Source organism: Leptonychotes weddellii, chromosome 14 (assembly GCF_054177405.1).
Source record: "Leptonychotes weddellii isolate Sample4059 chromosome 14, ASM5417740v2, whole genome shotgun sequence".
Lineage (NCBI taxonomy): Eukaryota > Metazoa > Chordata > Mammalia > Carnivora > Phocidae > Leptonychotes > Leptonychotes weddellii.
Window position 1 is genome coordinate 6,884,589 of NC_138382.1, and position 22,437 is coordinate 6,907,025.

At 38.6% G+C, this 22,437-nt stretch overlaps 1 protein-coding gene across 2 annotated transcripts in view; it reads left to right on the plus strand.

Moving 5' to 3' along the window:
- LOC102732378 (histone-arginine methyltransferase CARM1-like) overlaps nt 1-22,437 on the plus strand; it is a 218,199-nt gene that overhangs the window by 58,578 nt on the left and 137,184 nt on the right. For both annotated transcript variants that reach the window (XM_081802795.1, XM_081802796.1), the window contains exon 2: nt 3,077-3,202. In XM_081802795.1, the coding sequence (XP_081658921.1) occupies nt 3,077-3,202 (126 nt within the window). The remainder of the gene's footprint in view (nt 1-3,076; nt 3,203-22,437) is intronic.

Here is a 22,437-nt window from a genome sequence, read left to right on the forward strand (position 1 = left end):
CACTGGAGCGACGTCCCTCAGTGCAGCAGACTTCTAAAAGTTCCGATTTTGTGCTCCGTGGCTCTATCACTTGCCAGTAGGGGCCGATGGAGGCCCCCTTCCCCGCCGTCTATTCCCCCGAATATTGCCTCAGATTCACTTCTCCACTCGTCCTACCTTCCAGAAAGTGGTCGCTTTTCTGTTCAGAGAGTTGTTGCTATTCTTTTCTTTGATGTCCTGTTGAGTTTGTAGGTGTTCAGAATGGTTTGATAACTACCTAGCTGAATTCCTGGGACCAGACGAAATATAGGTCTCCTACTTCTCAGCCATCTTGCTCCTCCCCTCCTGGATTGGGTGTATTTTCTGATTGTTAAAAACAGTGTCATAGAAAATTCAAACAAGGCAGAACGTTATAAAGGGAAAAATAAAAATGATCCCAGGTCTCTCCATGCACAGGAAACCACTGATGACATGTGTGTATCTTTTTCAACAGCTCTCTATGAAGATAAACACATTTAATTGCTACATTAACATTATACATGCTGTTTCACCACCTGAACATGGAAGCATCATGTTCCATTTAATCAACCATGTACACAGTGGTAGACTCAGCTTCTTTGCATTTTTTTGCAATAGTAAACAACTCTAAGATGAATGTCCTTGACGATACACTCATCCACACTTGATAAAGTACATCCTGAAGGAAACGATTATGAACAGAATGTCTAGTAAAGAATATATAGACTTTACATTTTGAACCCTATGGGCAGAATACCTCCCAGAAATACAGAAATTTATGCTTCCAATAATTGCTCTTCACCGTTGTCTCATACCCTGTCCAGTATTTGATATTGTTAGTATATATTTTTAAACTGTTGACATTGAGAGAGAAAAATTTAGACCTCATTCTTTTATTACACATTTCTTTGAATATTACGGCAATTCATTATTTGCATTCTTTTTGCTATTGGCATTTTTCCAGTCCACTACCTACTGATCCCTCTACTAACTTTTCAATAAGGATGCTTGTTTTTTCTTATTTTTTAGAGTTAATTGTATCTTGGGGATATTCAGTCTTGGTTGGGTGTGCTGAAAATATTTTCCCAGCTTATCATTGCTTTTCAATTTTGTTTTTAAAGTAATTAAAAAAATTTTTTTTTTGCCAAAGTTAGATTTAAAAAAAATTAAGTAGTTACCAATACTTACTGGATTTTATGGCATGCTTAAAAACACCTGCTCCACCCATATTTAAACAGAGGGTCAGAGAGGATGAAGAAAAGAGGATATATGGGCAAGGATTTTGCAGTGTCTGAAAACAGCAACTCAGTTCATACCCTAATCAAATCACAACTGAACAAACAAATAATAGCAAAACAAAGAATTATGACCATATCTGGTTTAGGAGAACTGAACCAGAGAAAGTTTGAAGCTTTTTATCTATTCTGGGATGGCATTCAATCAATATATGGAGAAATGCTTTCACCAATTCAAAAAATATTTATTAAGTACCAGGTACTGTGCTGGGCTTTGATTCAGAGAAAAAAAGATAATGATTTAAAAAAAGAAAGTAAAATCGCCCCTGCCTGGAAAGAGTTCACAGACTGCAAGGTACTGTGGAAGACTAACATTCATCCCTCATCCTACTTCAAAACCATAAGAAAACAATTGGTAAATGCAGAAAATCCTGATATCTTGGTGGGGGTGGGACCATTTCTTGTGATTTAAAGAAAATATATTGTATAAAAGAGCTCCAAGCTCCCTTCTTCTGCATCTATTCATGGCTGCCTCTCTGCAAGGAGACACTGATGCCTTTGAGACACTGACTGGGCTGTAATAGTTAAACCTGTAATCATGCTTTATGCCAGGAAAATGTTTTCAAAACATCTGCACTATTTAACCAGCCAAGATGTTTTGTGAAAAATATCTGTGAAAGCTTCCATCAGGAAGTATTCATTCATTTGAAGTAATGGATGAAAATATTTGAAAATATTTGGTCATCTTAACTCTGTGTGTGTGTGTTTTGAATGTGTGTGTATGAATGTGCCACATACTCGTATAATAGTAGAATTTTATATATAACTATGTTTTAAAGTTAAAACACTTCCTGTATTTGATTTCGTAAGGGAGAATGGAAAACATTAAGTATGGGAACTAAGATCTACTTTATAATGAGAGAAATGACCATAGTCCCTTATCATTTTAATAGGATTTTAGAAATTATTTTTACCTTTATTATTCATTCTTCACAAAAAGCTTGGGAAATAAATATTAATATTTTCATTTTGCATAATGCAATAATGTGGCTGAGTGTGAATAGGTGATTGAAGTCCCTACGTTAGTAAATATCAGAGATGAAAACCAAACCCCGAGTTTATTACTTTTGCCACCACTCTACAGCTGCCCCAGTGCTCAAGGCCTGCTTAACTTGTAAAAGGAGGAATAGCGAGTTACTTCCCAATTATCTATGTATGAACCTGATGAGAGCCTAGCCACTCACTGCAGGCCCTGCTTGCAGAAACCAAGCACCCTCTGTATTGTGCTTGCCTTGGCATAATGTGGTAAGAGCAAGAGTGGGCTTTGGAGTCAAATTTAATCTTGGGTTTTAATTCTGGTTCTGCCACTTACTAGCCGTGCATATTTGGACCTCAACTCTCTGCCTAGTCTTTACCTAAAAACACTGGCAGTATTTACAATGAAGACTGTGTGAGATCTCTGGCACATAGTAGGTGCTCAAGAATCACACCCAGAGGGACATTACCTGGACTCTCCTGGGATGCCGTCAAGAGATACAAAATGCTATGGGGAATACAGGGTTTAAAGGGAGTGGGGCCCTGGACATAAAGGCAAGAGCCGGTAAGAGTTAGTTTTGCTCTCTGTGCTAACCCATTTGCAAAGAATCAGTATAGGGCCATAGTTAAATTCCTCTTTTATCTTAGATCCTCATATTCTCTTACGTCTCACAAGGCATTATATTAAGAAGAAGAAATGGGGAGCCTTGAAAAAAGGAGAGAAATGTAGGGATGGCGTTACTGAACCTTTTTACAATGCTCAAAAATGGATTTTCCTAATCCTTTTTAATTTTTTTCGCCCTTTATAGCCGATGGCGTCTGTGTCTTTAAATGCTTACTCAACAGAGACACTGAATGTTGCCGCGTGGGCAAGGAGTCCATCTTGATTACTCTGGGATATAACAGTGCTTTGCTGAAGTTTGAGTCTCCCACTGGTAAGTTTTGTGCCTGTCCTGACCCCTTCCTTGAGGACAAGTCTCCTGATTGGTTGACTTTGCTGTTACTGATTGGTTGGCTTTTGGCAGTGTGTTTCCTGATGTGAGCTCTCCTGGATTGATAGAATGATTTGAAACTGGTGCTGGTGCTTACTTGATCCCATGGCTAGGGAATAACCAACCTTTTCCTAGACTATGAGCATGTTTTTATTCTTGACCCCCCCCCCCACTTTGGTCGCGGCTGGCCACCAAGGATGGTCCCAGTCTTCATCGCTCTTGTTGTTTCTCCTTGACGATGAGATTGTTTGCAGAAATGTGATTTTTCAACTTGAGTGTCATTCAGAATGATTCCATTTTGTTTTTTACCTTTGAATCATTGGTTGATCATTTTTAGACTCTAGACAACAAATGTCAAGCAAGCAGGGAGGTAAACTAAAGTATAACCAGAAGTGTTTTAAGAAAGGAAAAAAAGGCACTTTGGAAGAGATCAAATCTGATAAATTAAGGCTAACAGTAACAATGCCTTGGGTCTACCTTACATGGGGTATGTCATTTCTTTAACTTGATTATAAATTGATTCTTTGTACTTACGGTGTTAATCCAGACAATGTGAAGTATTAACAATGGTACATGTTCTCCTCTGGATAGCTAAAATATCATAAGCTTATGTTTCATTATCGATAACTACTTGGGATAAAGAAATTAACCTGGTTTCTTGTTTTGAAATTCCACTCAGACAGGCGTCACAGAGTGAGGAATTTGTTTAGGACATGTCTGTCCATCTATCCATCCTCTCTTTATCCATCAGGCCATCTTATGTTTATGCTGCATTTTGGAGTAAATTATAATAACCAATACATTTTCCACGATGTACGTCCAGCTGCATATCATTAACTAGAATTCAAAATTTTGTTTCTAATTTTTTTCTATTAAGGTTAAATTGATGTACATTGAAATGCACAAATCTCCTAAAAGTTACCTCATGCCGTTTCCCAGTCACTCCTTACTCTTTTCCTTCCAGGGGCAGTCACTGCTCTGGTTTTCTTCTAACCATAGATTAGATTTGCCTTTCCTAGAACTTCCTATAAGTGGGATCATTCAGTGTATACTCTCTTTAATAAGGTCACTGAGCATATTTTGAGACATCTGTGTTGTTGCTAGTATTATAGTTTGTTCACTTTTATTACTAAGTAATAGTCACACTTTGTGTATCCATTCTCATTTTGGTGGATATTCAGACTGTCTCCAGGTCTTGGCTATCATGAGTAAGGTTGTGATAAATATTCTCATACCAATCATTTTGCATCCATATATTTTTTTCATTTCTTTTAGATCAATACCTGTGGGTAAAATTTCTGGGTCATAGAATAAGTGCATGCTTAGTTCTATAATAAATAGCCAGAATTTTTTCTAAAGCAGTTGTACCATCCGTATACTTCCACCAATAATGGATGAGAGTTGTTCTACATCCTTATCAACATTTGGTCTTTCAGTTTATTAAATTTGTTTTCCATTTTGTAAAAAATAAATAATTAAATAAAACTTTCTCCATTTTGGTAGATGTGTGGTTGAATCTCACTGTGGTTTTAATTTACATTTTCCTAATGCTTAATGATATTAAGCAGTTTTTCATGGGCTTATGAATTCAAATCATTTACTTGTTACTAACTGGTTGTTTATCTATGGAGTGTTCTTTATGTATCCAGGACACCAGGCATCTGTCAGACACATAATTCATGCATGTTATCTCCTAGCTTGGAACTTGCTTACTCATTTGCATAATGATGTCTTTCGTTGAGAAGAAGTTTTCAAATTTCGTGGAGTCATTTTTTCCTTATTGCATTCTGTATCCTAAGAACCTTTCCTACTCTCAGATAGTGAATGATTTCTCCTGTATTTCCTTCTAGAAGTTTTAAAGCTTTAGCTTTTGTATTTTATTATTTTTTTGTATTTATTATTTTCTAATCTCTTTTAATTACTTTTTATATGGTGTGAGGTATGAGGCCAAGGATTACTTTTAGAGCATATGGATATCCATTTATTCTAGCACTGTGTATTAAAAAGGCATTTGCAAGTCAAATGACTGTGTACAGACTTGATCTATTCTAGAGCTCTCTATTCTGCTCCACTTATTATTCTTAGGCCAGTATCCCCTTGTCTGGATTACCTTAAAAGTAACACTTGAAGTCTGATGGTTTAAGTCCTCTAACTTTCTTTTTTGTCAAGGTTGTTCTGGATATTCTTGCTCCTTTACATTCCCATATACATTTTATAATTAAGTTGTCAATTTCTATACAAATGCTTGCTCCAGTTAAGATTGAGATTGATCAATTTGGTGAGAATTGTCATTTTAACAATATTAAGTCAGTCATTGGCAAGCTGAAGACAGCTCATACTAAATCACAACAGCAATTATTAAATCTTCAGAAATTTGATAACTTGACATTGGCTAGGGTGGAAGAAATTAGTAAAGTCCCATGATGTTTTGTGGGGAGGGGGTTCATTGTTAAATGATTACCAGCATGCCATTATTTTCAGTCCAGGAATATGGTATTTCTCTCCATTTATTTAGGTCTTTAATTTTTCCCCAGAAGGGGAACATTTTGTAGTTTTTAGTGTTGAGGTCACACACAACTTTGACAAATTTATCCCTAAATATTTTATGTTTTTGAATGTATTATAAATAAAATTTTATAAACTCACAACTGTTTGCTGCTGGTATATAATAAATAAAATAAATAAAATAAGTAAATAAATTTATTTAAAAAAAATTCTGTATGATTAATATACAGTGTTATATTAGTACAATATAGTGATTCAACAATTCTGTACATTATTGAGTGCTCATCATGACAAGTGTGCTTTTAATCCCCTTCACCTGTTTCACCCATCCCCCCACCCACCTCACCTCTGATAATACTCAAGTTTGTTCTCTATAGTTAAGAGTCTGTTTTTTGGTTTGTGTTTTTTTTCCTTTGTTCATGTGTTCTGTTTCTTAAATTTCACAAATGAGTGAAATCATATGGTATTTGTTTTGACTGACTTATTTCACTTAGCATTATACCCTCTAGATCCATCCATGTTGTTGCAAATGGCAAGATTTCATTCTTTTTTAATGGCTGAATAATATTCCATTATATATATATATTTATATATATATGTATGTATGTATATGTATATATATATCTCACATTTTCTTTATCCATTCATCTATAGATGGACACTTGGGCTGCTTCCATAATTTGGCTATTGTAAATAATGTTGCAATAAACATAGAGGTGCATGTATCTTTTGAAATTAGTGTTTTCATATTCTTTGGGTAAATATCCAGTAGTGAAATTAGTGGATCATCTGGTAATTCTATTTGTAATTTTTTGAGGAATGTCCCTACTGTTTCCCACAGTGGCTACACCAGTTTGCATTCCCATCAGCAGTGCATGAGGGTTCCATTTTCTCCACATTCTTGCCAACACTTGTTGTTCCTTGTATTTTTTATTTTAGCTCTTCTGACAAATGTGAGATGATACCTCTTTGTGGTTTTGATTTGCATTTCCCTGTTGATAGTGATGTTGAGCATCTTTTCATGTGTCTGTTAGCCATCTGTATCTTTTCTTTGGAGAAATGTCTATTTGTGTCTTCTACCCACCTTTTATTTATTTATTTATTTATTTATTTTTAAATTTCTTTTAAAGATTATTTATTTTTGACAGGGAGGGGATGAGTGTGCAAATCAGGGTGGGAAGGACCAGAGGGAGAAAAATCTTCAAGCAGACTCTCTGCTGAGTGCAGAGCCCAACATGGGGTTCGATCTCATGACCCATGAGATCATGACCTGAGCTGAAACCAAGAGTCAGAAGCTTCACTGACTGAGCCACCTAGGCACCCCTTGACCACCTTTTAATTGGATTATTTGAGTTCTGTGTTGAGTTGTAGAAGTTCTTTATATATTTTGGGTAGTAAACTGTTATTGGACATGTCATTTGCAAATATCTTCTCCCATTCAGTAGGTTGTCTTTTAGCTATGTTATTTCTTTTGCTGTGCAGAAGCTTTTTATTTTGATGTAGTCCCAGTAGTTTGTTTTGCTTTTGTTTCCCTTGCCAAAGGAGACATATCTAGAAAAATGTTGCTACAGCTGATGTCAGAGAAATTACTGCCTATGCTGTCTTCTAGCAGTTTTATGGTTTCAGGTCTCACATTTAGGTCTTTAATAGACCTAATAAATTTGAATTTATTTTTGTGTATGGTGTAAGAAAGTGGTCCAGTTTCATCCTTTTGCATGTTGCTCTCCAGTTTTCCCAACACCACTTGTTGAAGAGACTGTCCTTTACCCATTGGATATTCTTCCTTGCTTTGTTGAAGATTAATTGACCATATAGTTGTGGATTCATTTCTGGGCTTTCTATTCTGTTCTTGTGTCTATCTATGTGTTTTTGTGCCAGTACCATACGGTTTTGATCACTACAGCCTTGTAATATAACTCAAAGTCTGGAATTGTGATACCTCCAGCTTTGCTTTTCATTTTTAAGGTTGCTTTGTCTATTCGGGGTCTTTTGTAATTCCATACAAATTTTAGGATTATTTGTTCTAGGTCTGTGAAAAATGCTGTTGGTATTTTGATAGAGATTGCATTAAATATACAGATTTCTTTGGGTAGTATGGACATTTTAGCAATATTTGTTACTCCAATCCATAAGCATGGAATATCTTTCCATTTGTTGGTGTCATCTTCAATTTCTTTCACAGTGTTTTAAAGTTTTCAGAGTATAGGTCTTTCAGCTCTTTGGTTAAATTTATTCCTGGGTACTTTATTATTTTTGGTGCAATTGTAGGTAGGATTGTTTACTTAATTTCTCTTTTTGCTCCATTATTACAGAAATGCAGTGGATTTCTGTATCATATTGATTTCGTATCCTGCGACCATACTGAATTCATGTATTGGTTCTAATAGGTTTTGGGGGAGTCTTTAGGATTTTCTGTGTATAGTATCATGTCATCTGCAAATAGTGAAGGTTTTACATCCCAATTTGGATGCCTTTAATTCCTTTTTCATGTCTGATTGCTGTGGCTAGGACTTCCAGTACTAAGTTGAAAAAAAGTGGTGAGAGTGGACATCCTTGTTTTTTTCCTGACTTTTGGAGATAAGCTCTCAGTTTTTGCCCCTTAAGAACAATGTTACCTGTGGGTTTTTCATATGTGACCTTTATTATGTTGAGATATATTCCCTCTAAACCTGCTTTGTTGATGATTTTATCACGAATGGGTGTTGTACTTTGTCAAATGCTTTCTCTGCATCTATTGAAATGATTATATGGTTTTTATCCTTTCTCTTGTTGATGTGATGTATCATGTTGATTGATTTGCGAATATTGAACCACCCTTCCATTCCAGGAATAAATCCCACTTGATTGTGGTGAATGATTTTTTTAATGTATTGTTGGATTCAGTTTGTTAATATTTTGTTGAGGATTTTTGCATCTGTGTTCATCAGAAATAGTGGGCTTTTTAAATGGTGTCTTTATCTCGTTTTGGTATAGCATAATGCTGGCCTCATAAAACGAATTGGAAGCTTTCCTTCCTCTTATATTTTTTGGAATAGTTTGAGAAAAAGAGGTATTTACTGTTCTTTAAATGTTTGGTGGAATTTACCTGTGAAGCTTTCTGGTCCTGGACGTTTTGTTGGGAGGTTTTTCATTACTGCTTTAATTTCATTGCTGGTACTTGGTCTGTTCAAATTTTCTATTTCTTCCAGATTCAGTTTTGGGAGGCTATATATTTCTTGAAATTTATCTACTTCTTCTAGGTTGTCCAGTTTGTTGGCATATAATTTTTCATAATATTCTCTTATAATCCTTTGTATTTTTGTGGTTTTTGTTGTTATTTCTTGTCTTTCATTCTGATTTTGTTTGAGTCCTCTCTCTTTTTTTGATGAGTCTGACTAAAGGTTTATCAACTCTGTTGATCTTTTAAAAGAACTAGCTCCTGATTTCATTGATCTCTTCAATTTTTTTTAAAGTTTATATTTCATTTATTTCTGCTCTGATTTTATCATTTCCTTCCTTCTGCTGGTTTTGGATTTTGTTTGTTCTTTTTCTAGCTCCTTTAGGTGTAAGGTTAAATTATTTAATTGAGATTTTTCTTGTTTCTTGAGGTAGGTCTGTATTGCTATAAACTTTCCTCTTAGAACAGTTTTGTTGCATCCCAAAGATTTTGGATGGCTGTGTTTTCATTTTTCATTTGTCTTCATGTAATTTTTTATTTCCTCTTTGATTTCGTGGTTGACCCATTCACTGTTTAGTAGCATGTTATTTATCCTCCGTGTATTTGTGTTCTTTCCAGATTTTTTATTGTGGTTGATTTCTAGTTTCATGGCATTGTGGTCAGAAAAGATGTATGGTATGACTTCAGTGTTTTTGAATTTATTGAGACTTGTTTTGTGGTTTAATATGTGCTCTCTTCTGGAGAATATTCCATGTGCACTTGATAGAATGTGTATTTTGCTGTTTATGATGGAATGTTGTGAATATATCTGGTAAATCCATCTGGTCCAGTGTGTCATTAAAAGCCATTGTTTCCTTGTTGACTTTATGTTTGGATGATCTATCCATTGTTGTAAGTGGGGTGTTAAAGTCCCTTACTGCTACTGTATTACTATCAGTTACTCCCTTTATGTTTGTTATTAGCTGCTTTATATATTTGGGTGCTTCCATGTTGCGGGCCTAAATATTTACAGTTCTTACATCTTGTTGGATTATTCTGTTTATGATTATGTAGAGTTTTTCTTCATCTGTTGTTACAACCTTTGTTTTAAAGTCTGTTTTGTCTGATATAAGTATTGCTACCGAGGCTTTCTTTTCACTTCCATCTGCATGATAAATTCTTTTTCATCCCTTCACTTTGAATCTGCCTGTGTTTTTAGGTCTGAAATGAGTCTTTTGTAGGCAGTCTTGCTTTTTTATCCATTCGGTCACCCCCTGTCTTTTGAATGGAGTGTTTAGTCCATTTATATTCAGAGTAATTTGATAGATATGTACTTATTGCCATTTGGTTACTTATTTTATGGTTGTTTTTGTATTTCTCTGTTAACTATCTTCGTTTGCTTTCTTCTCTCTTCTCTTGCTGGCTTTCTTTAGTGATATAGTTGGATTCTTTTCTCTTTATTTTTTGCATATCACCGGTTTTTGAATTGTGGCTACCATTAGGTTTATAAATGACATCTTAGGCATATAGCAGTCTATTAAGTTGATGGTTGCTTACCCATTCTAAAAGCACTAAATTTTTACTCCTCTTGCCCCCACCTTTTAGGTATATGGTGTCATACTTTACATTCTTTTATTTTTTTGAATCTCTTGACTGATTTTTATATATATAATTAATTTTACTGCTTTTATGCTTCATATTTTACTCCTGCTTATAGTCTTTCCTTGCCACTCCAGAGTCTCCTTTGACATTTGTTGTAGGGCTGATTTAATCATGATGAATTCCTTTAACTGGGAAGCTTTATATCTTTCTATTCTGAATGATAGCCTTGCTGGGTGGAGTATTCTTGGTTGTAGGTTTTTTTTCTTTCAGCACTTCAAATATATCATGCCACTCCCTTCTGGCCTGCAAAGTTTCTGCTGCAAAATCAGCTGATAGCCTTATTGGGCTTTGCTTGTATGAAAATGTTTTCTTTTCTCTTGATGCTCTTAAAATTCTCTCTTTATCAATACTTTTTGCCATATTAATTATTATGTGTTTTGGTGTGGACCTCACTGGGTTGATTTTGCTCGGGACTATCTGTGCCTCCTGGATCTGGATTTCTGTTTCCTTTCCCAGATTAGGGAAGTTTTCAGCTTCTATTTCTTCATATACATCTTCTGCCCCCGCCCCCTTCTCTTTATTCTCCTTTTGGGACCTCTGTAATGCAAATGTTACTATGCTTGATGAGTTCCCTTAATCTATTTTCATTTTTTTTCCCTCTCTCTTCTTAAGCTTGATTGCTTTCCATTACTCTGTCCTCCAGGTCACTGATCTGTTCTTCTTGCCTTAGTCTACTATTTATTCCCTCTAGTGTATTTTTAATGTCGGTTATTGAGTTCTTCATCTCTGATTGGTTCCTTTTTATGTTTTTTATCTCTTTGTTAAGAGTCTCACTGAGGTCCTCCACCCTTTTCTCAAGTCCAGTGAGTATCTTTTTGACCATTTCTTTAAATTCTCTATCAGACATATTACTTATCTCTGTTTCATTTAGGTCTCTTTCTTTGATGTTTGTCGTTTTGTTTCATTTGGGACATATTCCTATGGTGCCTCATTTTGTCTAACTCCCTGTGTCTGTTTCTGTATGTTAGGAAAGTCAGCCATGTTTCCTGCTCTTGAAAGTAGTGGCCTTATGAAGAAGAGGTCCTGTAGTGCCCTGCAGTGCAGTGTCTCCTGTTCACCAGAACCTGGCACTTCAGGGATGTCTTGTATATGTGTTGCATGTACCCCACTTTTGTGGCTGACCCCTTTTTCCTTCATTCCAGTAATGTGCAGTGGCTTTCTTTGCTGTTGTGGGTGTGCCTTGTTAGTGAGCCAGTCTGGGGTGCATTGGTCTTGCATTGAGTCAGATCAAGGTGTTTGCCAGAGATGCAGTAGCACCAAACTGCAGGGGCGCTTTCCCTGTGTTGTTCCCTGAGATGATCTTGTTGGTAGGTGGGACCTGTAGTCATACCAGGTGTCTGCCCCCAGCCCAGCGCAGGGGCCTGAGTTGGACTGGTGTATGTGGTTATCTTCCCCTCTCCCTGGGGCAGAAGTCAGTTTGGAGTGGTGCTGGCCCCTATTAGGGCTGCTTGCACACTGCCACATTTGTGGCACCACTTTGAATGGACTCCTATCGAGGGTATGATTGAGGGAGCAAATCTTGAGGAGAATGTGGAGGTGGGGCATGTGTCTGCTATGGGAGGAGGCTGAGTTGAAGGGAGCAGTTCCACAGGAGAGCACTGGGGTGGGGTGCACGGTGTTAGCAAGGTTTGCATGGGAGGACATCAGCAACCTCCCAGGAAAACTGCTGAGGCCAGGTTGGAGGGGTCAGACCTGAAGAAGCACATTGGAAATTGTTAGCAAGCTAGGTGGAGAGTATTCCCACGTGTTCATTCCTGCAGGTGTCCCTGTATCTAGACTATGGGGTGGGGGAGGAAAATGGCACCCGCCAGCTCCTTAGTTCTTGGAGAAGTCTCCCAAAGATCCCTGCCCCTTAAGCACAGGCCCTGAGATTAGCAAACAAATCTCTCTCCTGTACACCCCAGGTGTCTTACAAACTGCTGCTTCTGTACTGTATCTCAGCAGGGTTGTTTGTAGTGCTCTCTCTTTAAGGGCGGGACTCAGTTTTCTATCACCTTCAGGCTCTCCCAGAGCTGAACCTGCTGATTTATAAATTTCCAGGTGTTAAGACCCACTGATTTTAAGAACTTGAGAAGTTAAGCCCCTCTGATTTTCAAAGCCAAGTATTATGGGGATTCATACAGATCTCTTGTGCCCAGGGTGCCTGGTGTGATCTGTTTCTCTCCCTTCTCCATGCCTGCAGTGTCCCTCTCTCCTGCAAACAGTCCTATGGGTCTGTTTGGTTCCTGACCTTGTCTCCACATTTCCTACCCTCTTCAATGTGGTCTTTTCTCTACATTTAGCTGTGTAGAGTCTGTTCTGCCAGTCTTCAAGTCATTTTCTGGGTTATTTACCCTGATGTGGTTGTTACCTAGTTATACCCATGGGACAAGTTAAATCCAGGATCATCCTACTTCACCATCTTCTTTGGATGTCTCTGATTAATTTTTAATATTAATGTTGGATACCGCAACCTTTTATATTCACTTGCTAGTTCTAGTATATTTCAGATTCCTTAGAATTTTTTCTTTAATCTGTCATCTGCACAAAGAGATAGCTTTACCTATTTTCTGATCTTTATGCCTTTTGTGTTTTTTCTTGAGTGTTTGAAATTCTTATGACTTCCAGTACAGTTTTTTTTTTTTTAAAGATTTTTATTTATTTATTCATGAGAGAGAGAGAGAGAGGCAGAGGGAGAAGGAGACTTCCCGCAGAGCAGGGAGCCCGATGCGGGACTCGATCCCAGGACTCCGGGATCATCACCTGAGCCAAAGGCAGATGCTTAACCATCTGAGCCACCCAGGCGCCCGACTTCCAGTACAGTTTTGACTGGACCTGGGAAAGCAGTTGTCCTTGACATTCTCCTAATTGTAGGGGAAAGTCCAGTTGTCACCATTTAGTATAATGTTTGTGGTATATCTTTTGTGGCTGCCATTTATCACCCTGGGGCAGTTTACTTCTTGCTGGAAGTTTTTATCATAACTAAGCATTAGGTTTTGTCAAATATTTTTCTGGATCTGTTGAGATTATCGCATTCTATAAATTTAGTGAATTACTTAGAATGAAATAGTTTGTATAGAATTGGTATTATTTCTTTGTCAAATTTTTGATAGAATGCACCTGTGAAAGTCACTGGGGCTTAAGGTTCTATTAATGGAAATAAAATTTATGTAATAGACATAGGACTCGTCAGATTTTCTTCTTGTGTCAATTTGACATTTTGTATTCTTTTATGGAATTGTTCCATTTCATCTAAGATGTCGGATTTACTGGAAAATTTCTTCATAGTTTACATGTTATCCTTTTAATTTAAAATATCTATAACAATTTCTCCTATTTTTTCCTGATATTGTTTATCAATCTCTTTTTTTAATCAGCCTAGCTAGAGGTTTATCAGTTTTGTCAGTCTTTTCAGCAAATTAGTTTGGTTGCATTATTTTCTCTGTTGTTTACTTATTTCCTATTTTGTTGATTTCTGCTCTTTATAATTTTCTTTCCTCTTGATGCTTTGAGTTTATTTTGCCCTTTTGTTTTAACTTCTTATAGTGAAATTAATTTTACTTTTTTATTCATTTCTAATATAATTTCTTGAAGTCATTAATCTTTCACTAATTATGACTTTACTTATATAACCAAACTTTGTTGTGTTGCATCTTCATTATCATTCAGTTCAGTTACATTATAATTTTTCTCTGATTACTTTTTTGGTCCCTGAGCTATTGAGAAGTATTTTAATTTTCATGTACATGGGAATTTTGTAGATATTTCTCTGTCATTGAAGCTGGACATTATAAACGTTTTGCTATCGAGTGTCTGGATTCCATTGCCTTCCTTTAAGGAGTATTGAGGTTTGTTCAGACAGGTGGATTAGCTAATTTTAGGTCAGGTCGATTCTTCTGAGACTTGTTTTTTAGCTTTGCCCTGGCTGGCATAGGGAAGTCTTTACTCTAGATCTAGTTTAGACATGTTACTAAGGGGTGTCCAATCCTTGGTTTCTACTCTTACATCTCAAGTATTCAGCAAGGTCTCTGGCTGAACTATAAACTCTCCTCACCCTGTGTTATCTCTGGGAATTGTTCAGCCTAGAGCTCTTTCATAGTTATTCTTTGCCTACTGTGGTTTTGACCATCTTGTGGAAATCTACCCTCCACATGTTTTACTTAGGATTTGTTCAGCTAGAAACTCAAGGGGAGCCCTATGCAAAAATTTTTTAGTTCTTTCTTCGTATGAGAAGAGCTTTCTCTCGAGTAATCTGCTTTAGAAATTCCAGCAGCTTGTCTTCCTGCATGCCAATCTCTGTATCTTCAACTCAGCAAGACTACTGTGTTCTGTTTGGCTTTCCATACCATGTGCTGCAGTGTAGATAGAGTCTCTCAACAGAAAACAAGGCTAATTGTAGCAGTTTCATTTGTTTCCCTTTTTCTTTCAGGGATCACAGTTTTACATTGCTTGTTTGTTCTGCAGTGTCTGACAAGACTGTTTCAGATATTTTTCCAGTTTTCTTGTTTCAGTGGAAGGTAAAGTATGATACCAGTTAATCTGTTATGATTATGAGTAGAAGTGCTCCCTATTTCTTTCAAAAGAAAGTAATTCACAAACTCTGAACGCTCCAGATTCTTGGGCAGTAGTAATGGGTATTCATGAAAAGCCAGAAGCAATCAACATCTTCATTACTTTGGTATACATTCTAGCTCATTCATACAGTTGTTGTACAACCCGTAAATCAGAGACTTCTGTTCTGCAAGTCAAGCAAAACAAGTTTCAACTCATAAAATATTTGCAAACATTTCCTTCCTTTCTTTTTTTTTTTAAGATTTTATTTATTTATTTGAGAGAGAGAGAGAGCACAAGCAGGGGAAGCAGCAGAGGTAGAGGTAGAAGCAGGCTTATGGCTGAGCAGGGAGCCCGACTTGGGGCTCAATCCCAGGACCCCGGGATCATGATCTGAGCCGAAGGCAGATGCTTAACCAACTGAGCCACCCAGGAGCCTCCATTTCCTTCCTTTCAATGGTAATCTTGACTTTGATATTTCTATAACATATGCAAATGACATATTTCCATGATCTTCATGTATCTTCCTGTGATCTTCAAGGGTATTTCAAAAGATTGGCCACAGACACAAAGAGTTACAGTTACAGACCATATTACAAAGCCATCTGTTTCTGCCAAGAATGGTGAAGAGTGATATTTTATCTGACTTGCAAGCTAACAAGTTAGTTTGCCACTGTTTCATGAGTGCTAACAGAAGACACAAGATTCTTGCCTCAGAAGTAAAGACTTTATGACTCAGAGAAAGAACAGTAGCCAGAGTGTCAGCATACTGTTGGTTCTCTGAACTCCAATAGCCACAGGCAGATGCAGAAGATCAGATGGGCATCTGTACATGCAGTGGAATGCATTACAAGAGAGGAACACTAAGCTGGGAGAACCCACTATTTTATAGCAAGCGGTAAGCAAGCTAGCTCTTTGTTCCAGAGGAAGATATTGCTTCCTACCCTAGGGTTGCTTGGTGAATACACAACCCTGAGAAATAGCCCAGGCAGAGAGTACTCAGTGCCTTGCATGCTTGGCATACCCAGTAGCTCATGTATGAGTCCCAGCAAGAGACCCGTGGAGGAGTATCTCCCAACACCTTTTCTCTGTGAGAAGGAGGGAGATTTTCTGTTATAAACACCCAGAGAATGACCATACAGGAAATTTCATTCATGGGTCACCTTAAATTGTACAAATGCATATGTGAAAACCAGGCACAGACAAGGCAATTTAGAATGTCTTCTATAGCAAAAAGAAAACATCAATAGTGCAGGATGCTCCACCAGGCAAGTCTCTTAACAATTCAGTCGAGATAGGCCCCTGGTCTTGGTCAACTATACACCTGGGGGCTTCGGTCATTCAAGAGGTCCCTGAAAGTATAGACTGACAACACCACATGAAGATAAACACCAACCTCTCGGTACTTTTCGTTTGTTCAAGGAGACCAGGCATCCATTAGGTAGAATTAATTCACGTAGGCTTGAGGCAGAAATAAAACCAGCTAGGCAGACAGCAGTAACGAAAAATAGTTTAGAAACAGACTCAGTAAGTACAGAATCACCACCTTAGCACAGTTAGACTCACCTTGGAAGCCAAGCAAGACAGACCTAGACCCGCAAGGCTCATAAAGTGCACTTCTCAGGCAACGCAGCTTGGAAGCTCTGGGGCATGAGTCTGTGTGGGTATCTTGGTGAGACCTCCATGTTAAAAGTCCAGCAATAAAGTCAAACTTAATAAATGTGTTTTGAGTACTGACTGGAGTTTTATCTGCGATGATAAAAATATATGGGGGAGTCCTGCTTTCCCAACAATAGGCTCCCAGATAGAGAAGGCGATATTTCTAGGTCAAACCGCAGTTCGGATCGGATTACATCTGAGCCAGATTTTGTTTTTGTTTTTGTTTTTATTTATTTATTTTTTTTGGACATAGCTTTTAGAAACTGTTTACTTCCTATGGACTTCATTTCCATTTTCTGGCTGAGCAGCTTAAGACCCCTCAGTGGTCATTGCCGTCATTCATTTCCCTGAGGGGCGGGCACTGTGGTCCAGTCCTCCGTGGCAGGCTGAGCGAGGGCACCTGTGCCTTTGGACCAGCCTGTGACCTCGGTTGAATAGCAGTAAACTTGGGAGCTGGAGCCGTCCTTTAGCTGTGAAATTCCTGCTCGGTTGCAGCCTTTTCAGCAGCAACCTGCTCTTCCTTTTCCGTCCCTTCAGGATCTCTGTAGAAGTGGAGACCAGGTATGACCTTGCCTGAGTATTCACGGGAGACGGCCCCACGCATGAGCAAAATGTCCCAGACCAACCGCCACCACATCACGCAAATTCAGTGAGCTGCCTCGGTGTTGCACGGCGGCGCAGTGTCCACACAGTACAGAGACGAGTCTGTGTCACAGAGAGCGATGGTGGGCAGGCTAGCATAAGCTGTCGCTGTGGGAGGCTGGGAGTCATCCTTGGGATCAGCGCTCTCGCAGGCTCCCCGGATCTGTTTCGTGAAGATTCCAGGAGTCACGTGGCCAGTAGTGGGCGTGGCTCCAGTGGCAGCAGCAAACCAGGGCACAGCTCGTGGGCCACTATTCCTGGACGTGAGGACACTGACATCAGCTGTGGTTTGGAGGCTAACAATGGCTCAAGCTGCCAGCAGAAGCTTCTCTCAGGCTCTCTTCAGATTTATGATGTTGGTGCCATTGCTTTTACTTTTGTAGATGCCCTGTTCCATTTGGAAGTGAAGTTTGGTGCCACATATGTGGGTTCTTGCTGCAAGGGGCTTGAGGACATCCTCCTCTGTTTTCAGGACATCATGGGCTCTGGACATGGTGGACGTTTCCCTCTAAGTCACAGTGGGAACCCAGAGCCACGCTGTATGGACCCCTCTCTGGGTAGTGCAGAAAAGCTGTCAGTTTTAATAAAGACAAGTCATTCCTGTCTTTGATAATGAACATCAGGATGTGGCTTCTCTCTGGATGCAGATGTTTTAGAATGTTTTTTGTAGTTCATGGCTTTCAGGAATACAGGCCTTTAAGAAAGAGAAAATTCTTCTGGTTATATAATGGAACTAGGCTAAGAACAAAATGTCATTTTTACTTTTTATACTATAAATTTGACCTATCATCTCATCTAAGACACCATCCACTTGAGGGAGGATTTAATCAGATCATCTTACTGATGAGAAAACAGATTCAGAGAAGAAAATAACTTTCTTTAGGTACTATGAGTAATAATTATCTGACCAAGGATTCGAATCCAGAGCTCCCTGACTCCACGGTCCACATCCTCTTCCTACACCACCGCACATCCTCCCTGATGACTCGTGTGCAGTTTTAAGAAAGAAAGAAGCCAGTGAACAAATAAAGAACAATCATGCCACAAGAAAACTACATGGAAAGCCTTTCTTCCAATGTCTTCACATTTCGAACACTCAGTGCTTGAGGAAACCATGCTTATAAATCCTGCATGCAAGGTGCATTTCTACCGTATCCATGTTTCATTTGGGGTACTGTTCAGAGTTGGTACCAAAAGTCTGACCGGGCCTGGGAACTTGATGTTTCAGGGACTCTCAAAATTGAGGCTGCCTTCAGTTGCTGTACAAAAACTTCTAAGTCTTTACATTGCAGTGGGGTGGAAATTTTATGGTTCCAATAGAAAAAGTCCCCAAAATTTGGGATGCATCTTGCTCCCTATCATCTCCAATGGCCAAATATTTTCCATGTACTACCTGTACTGCTTCCAGCGTCTGCCTAAAGGAGAGAATCTTAAATAGCTTGTATAGTCATGAGGCCCAGAAGCAACCTGTCTCACTCAGTGTTGGAGGCCAATGACGGGAATCTATCACCTGATCCTACACCAAGACCTCTGTATGTATTTTCTAGTGACTAATCTGACAGGGGCAGGGAGAGTCAGCTGAATATTTTCATTACATTCTCTGAGACGGGGATTTGGGGCTCAGGAATGAAATCCAGATTCAATTTGCTTTTGCCTGATTTGGAATACAAATGATCCAGGTTCTCCTTAATCCATTCACACCAGTCAAAAAAGCAAGAGGGAACGTTTCTAAATAAGAAGCCCATAAGTGGGACTAATTCTGATAGGAATTTTTCTTTGGTTTGGTGCGTCACTTATATTTCAGGAATGAGCACAAGGGCCTTGGCCTACCACATTTAGAATACTGGCTATAGTCTGTTAGTCTCCTTGGTTCTACAAGAAGGAAAACTAATTGCTACCAGGAGCTTCAGACCTGACTTGAGAATTTTTCCAAGGATGCCTCACAGAACACCTTCCCATCCTGTGGTTTATGCATCCCTTGACTGCTCTCAGTGAATCCCTGTGCCAAACGGATTGCAAATGCAGCTATTTACAGATGGATGGTCCTCCTTGGTTTAATCTCATCATAGTTTTCAAAATCAGTGGAAGTCCCAGGGGAGTGGGTTGCCTGTCTGATTTTCCTGGCCCTGGAAACAGTCGATTCCTCATGCTGGGTTTGTCAGTGCAGACCTTGGAGCAAAAGCCAGAGTCCACAGCTGCAGGAAGTAGTGGCAAGTGAGGGACAAGCTGGCTGTGACTCACAGGGTCCCAGATGGCCCAGATCCCAGGTGGCAGTGGGATCGTGATTGTCATTTGTCAGCCTGGGTGTTGACAGTAAGCTGTCTGCTGGTGTCACTGCCCATCAGACACAATTGCTGAATTTTTGAGATGTGCTCAGCTTCTCTGGAGGAAGAGGATGTGGCATTTGAAATGGAAGCCTGCTCTTTTATATTTAGAAGTGACTGAACAGCTGCCAATGATCTGTAACTCAGGTAAGAAAGAAAATCCAACTTTATTGTGGAGTTGACCTGTATTGATAATTAGGTGGCACCTCTGGGAAAGGAATGATCAAATATTCAAATACGTCTGTGCGAGGAATATTTTCCCCCCCTTCTCCTTTACTTCTTCAGACTCGTGACTCCGTGATCTCCGAGCCTGGTTTTGTCACATGTCAAATAATCTACCAGTCATCTCAAAGACCACTGTGAAATCCAGTACATTTAAATTCATTGCATTTTAGAAGCAGTGGAGATATTTAATGACAGATGTCAACAGAGAAAAAAATTTTAATTAAATGGACTTAAGGTAATATCTGTGAAGCAGGGACTATATTTGCACTAGATGTGTGCGAGGTTGACTTCCCGTTCCTTCATGTATTCATTTGGCAAATATTTATTGAGAGTCTCTTCAGTGCCAAGCACTTATTTATGTGCTCAAGATACAGTGCCGAGTAAGTAGAAGTTCTTACAATTAAATGGCTGACATTTGAAGAGAAGGACACAGACAATAAATAAATGAACAGTTGTAGTGAAGTTGTGTGTGGTAAGGGCTGAAAAGAAAAATAAACCAGGGACAGAGGCAGAGAAGGAGTGAGGACTGAGTGTGCGTACCGTCTGTATTGTGTAATTTGGGGTGGGGAGCCTCACAGATAAGTGACATTTGAGTAGAGGTCTGCGAGGCAGGAGGGGAGGAGCCCTGTGCGGGTCTGGGCTAAGGGGGGCAGGGTGGTTGGGACCAGGGAACAGAATCACACAGACCCCAAGGCAGGATGTGTCTGAAGAGTGGCACTAAGAACAGTGGTGTTGATGAAATCAGGGACATGGAGGGTGGTGATATCAGAGAACAGAAGCCATATCAGGTGAGATGTTGGAGGCATGGGGTGGGTGGATCCTGGTCTCATCCCAGGCGAGAGTGAAAGCATCGGAGGTCTTGAAGCAGGTGCTGGCTATTTTTAGGTGCCTGTTAAAGAGATGTATCTGTGCTTTCTCTCATTGTAATTCTCACAATAGCCCCGTGAGGTTGGTATATTATTAGTTTATTTCCGTTTTTAAGCAAAGACATGGAGGCTCAGAGATAGGAAGGAAATTGTCCAAGTGACAAAAAGAAGAGGCAAGACCTGTGTCCTTGCAACAGCTTCCAAGCTGCCCCTTGAGTCTTCACTGGTTGACACTGAATCTAGAAAACTCACATCTTGAATTGGGATGCTAACATAAACATGGGATAGCCAACCTGTATCAACATGTCACTAATTGAGAAAAAGAAATAAAGACACTGGTGGACCTTCTTCTAGGAGTGTATGAATCATGGGAAAGTGTCTCCATTCTTTTTTATTCAGAAAAAAATTTCCAACTTACAGAGAGTTATGTAAACATGACAGGGAACTTCTGAATAACCTTTAAACAGATTCATTAATTTACACTATTCTGTCACATTTGATTAATCTCTTTATCTGTGTGTGTGTATACATATACACATACTATCATTTTATTAATGAGCCATTTGAGCACTTTAGGACTTTATTAGACTTTACTGACTGTGACACCATGTCCTTCTATGGATATCCCATTAGGGAGCACTGAGGTCTCTCTGCCTCTTTTTGGTAACAGGAATTTTGGTCACCAGGTGAAGATATTTTCCAGTTTCTTTACTGTAAAGTTACTATGCTTTCCCCATTCATTGTGACTAATAAGAAGTTGGGGCAAAATTACTTTAAAATCACACAAATATCCTGCTCCTCATCAAACAGCCTAAATTTAGTGTATATTGATTATCCATTGCTTTGGAAACACAGTTGATTTTTTGGTACTTTAGCTTCCTATCCTGCAATCTTGCTAAGTCACTTAGTTCTTGTCGGTTTCTTTTGTAGACTCCTAGGATTTTCTATATAAATGATTATGTCATCTGTGATTAGAGAGACAGTTTTACTTCTTCCTTTCCTATCTGTAGGCTTTTTATTTCTTTTTTCTTGCCTGCTACACCAGCTAGGACCTATAGAACAATGTTGCATAGAAAAAGTGAGCTGGACATCCTTACCTTGTTCATGATCTCAAGGAAGAGATGAAGACATTCCGTTTTCACCATTAGCTATAGGTTTGTTGGGTAGACATCCTTCATCAGGCTGAGGAAAGTCCATTCTATTCCTAATTTGCTAACAGTGTCCATCTTGAATTGTGTTTTGTAAAATGTGTTTCTGAATCTATGAAGTTGAAGATATCATTTTTATTTTCAGCCTGTTAATATGGTAAATTTGATTTTTGAATGTTACAATGACCTTGAATTTTTGAGTTAAACCTCATTGTCATGATGTATGATTCTTTTTATAAAAAATTTGCTAGAATTTCATAAATGGTTTTTGTGCCAGTGTTCTTTGGATATTGCTTTGTAGTTCTTTTAAAATGTCTTTATTTGGTTCAGATATCAGAGTAATACTAGTCTTGTAAAATTGGGGCATGTTCCCTAAACTAGTTTGTGAACTCTTTGTATAGAATTTGGCATCACTTCTTCCTCAAAGATTCATCAGAATTAACAGCTGAAGCCAAATGGACCTTGAGTTCTTTTTACAAGA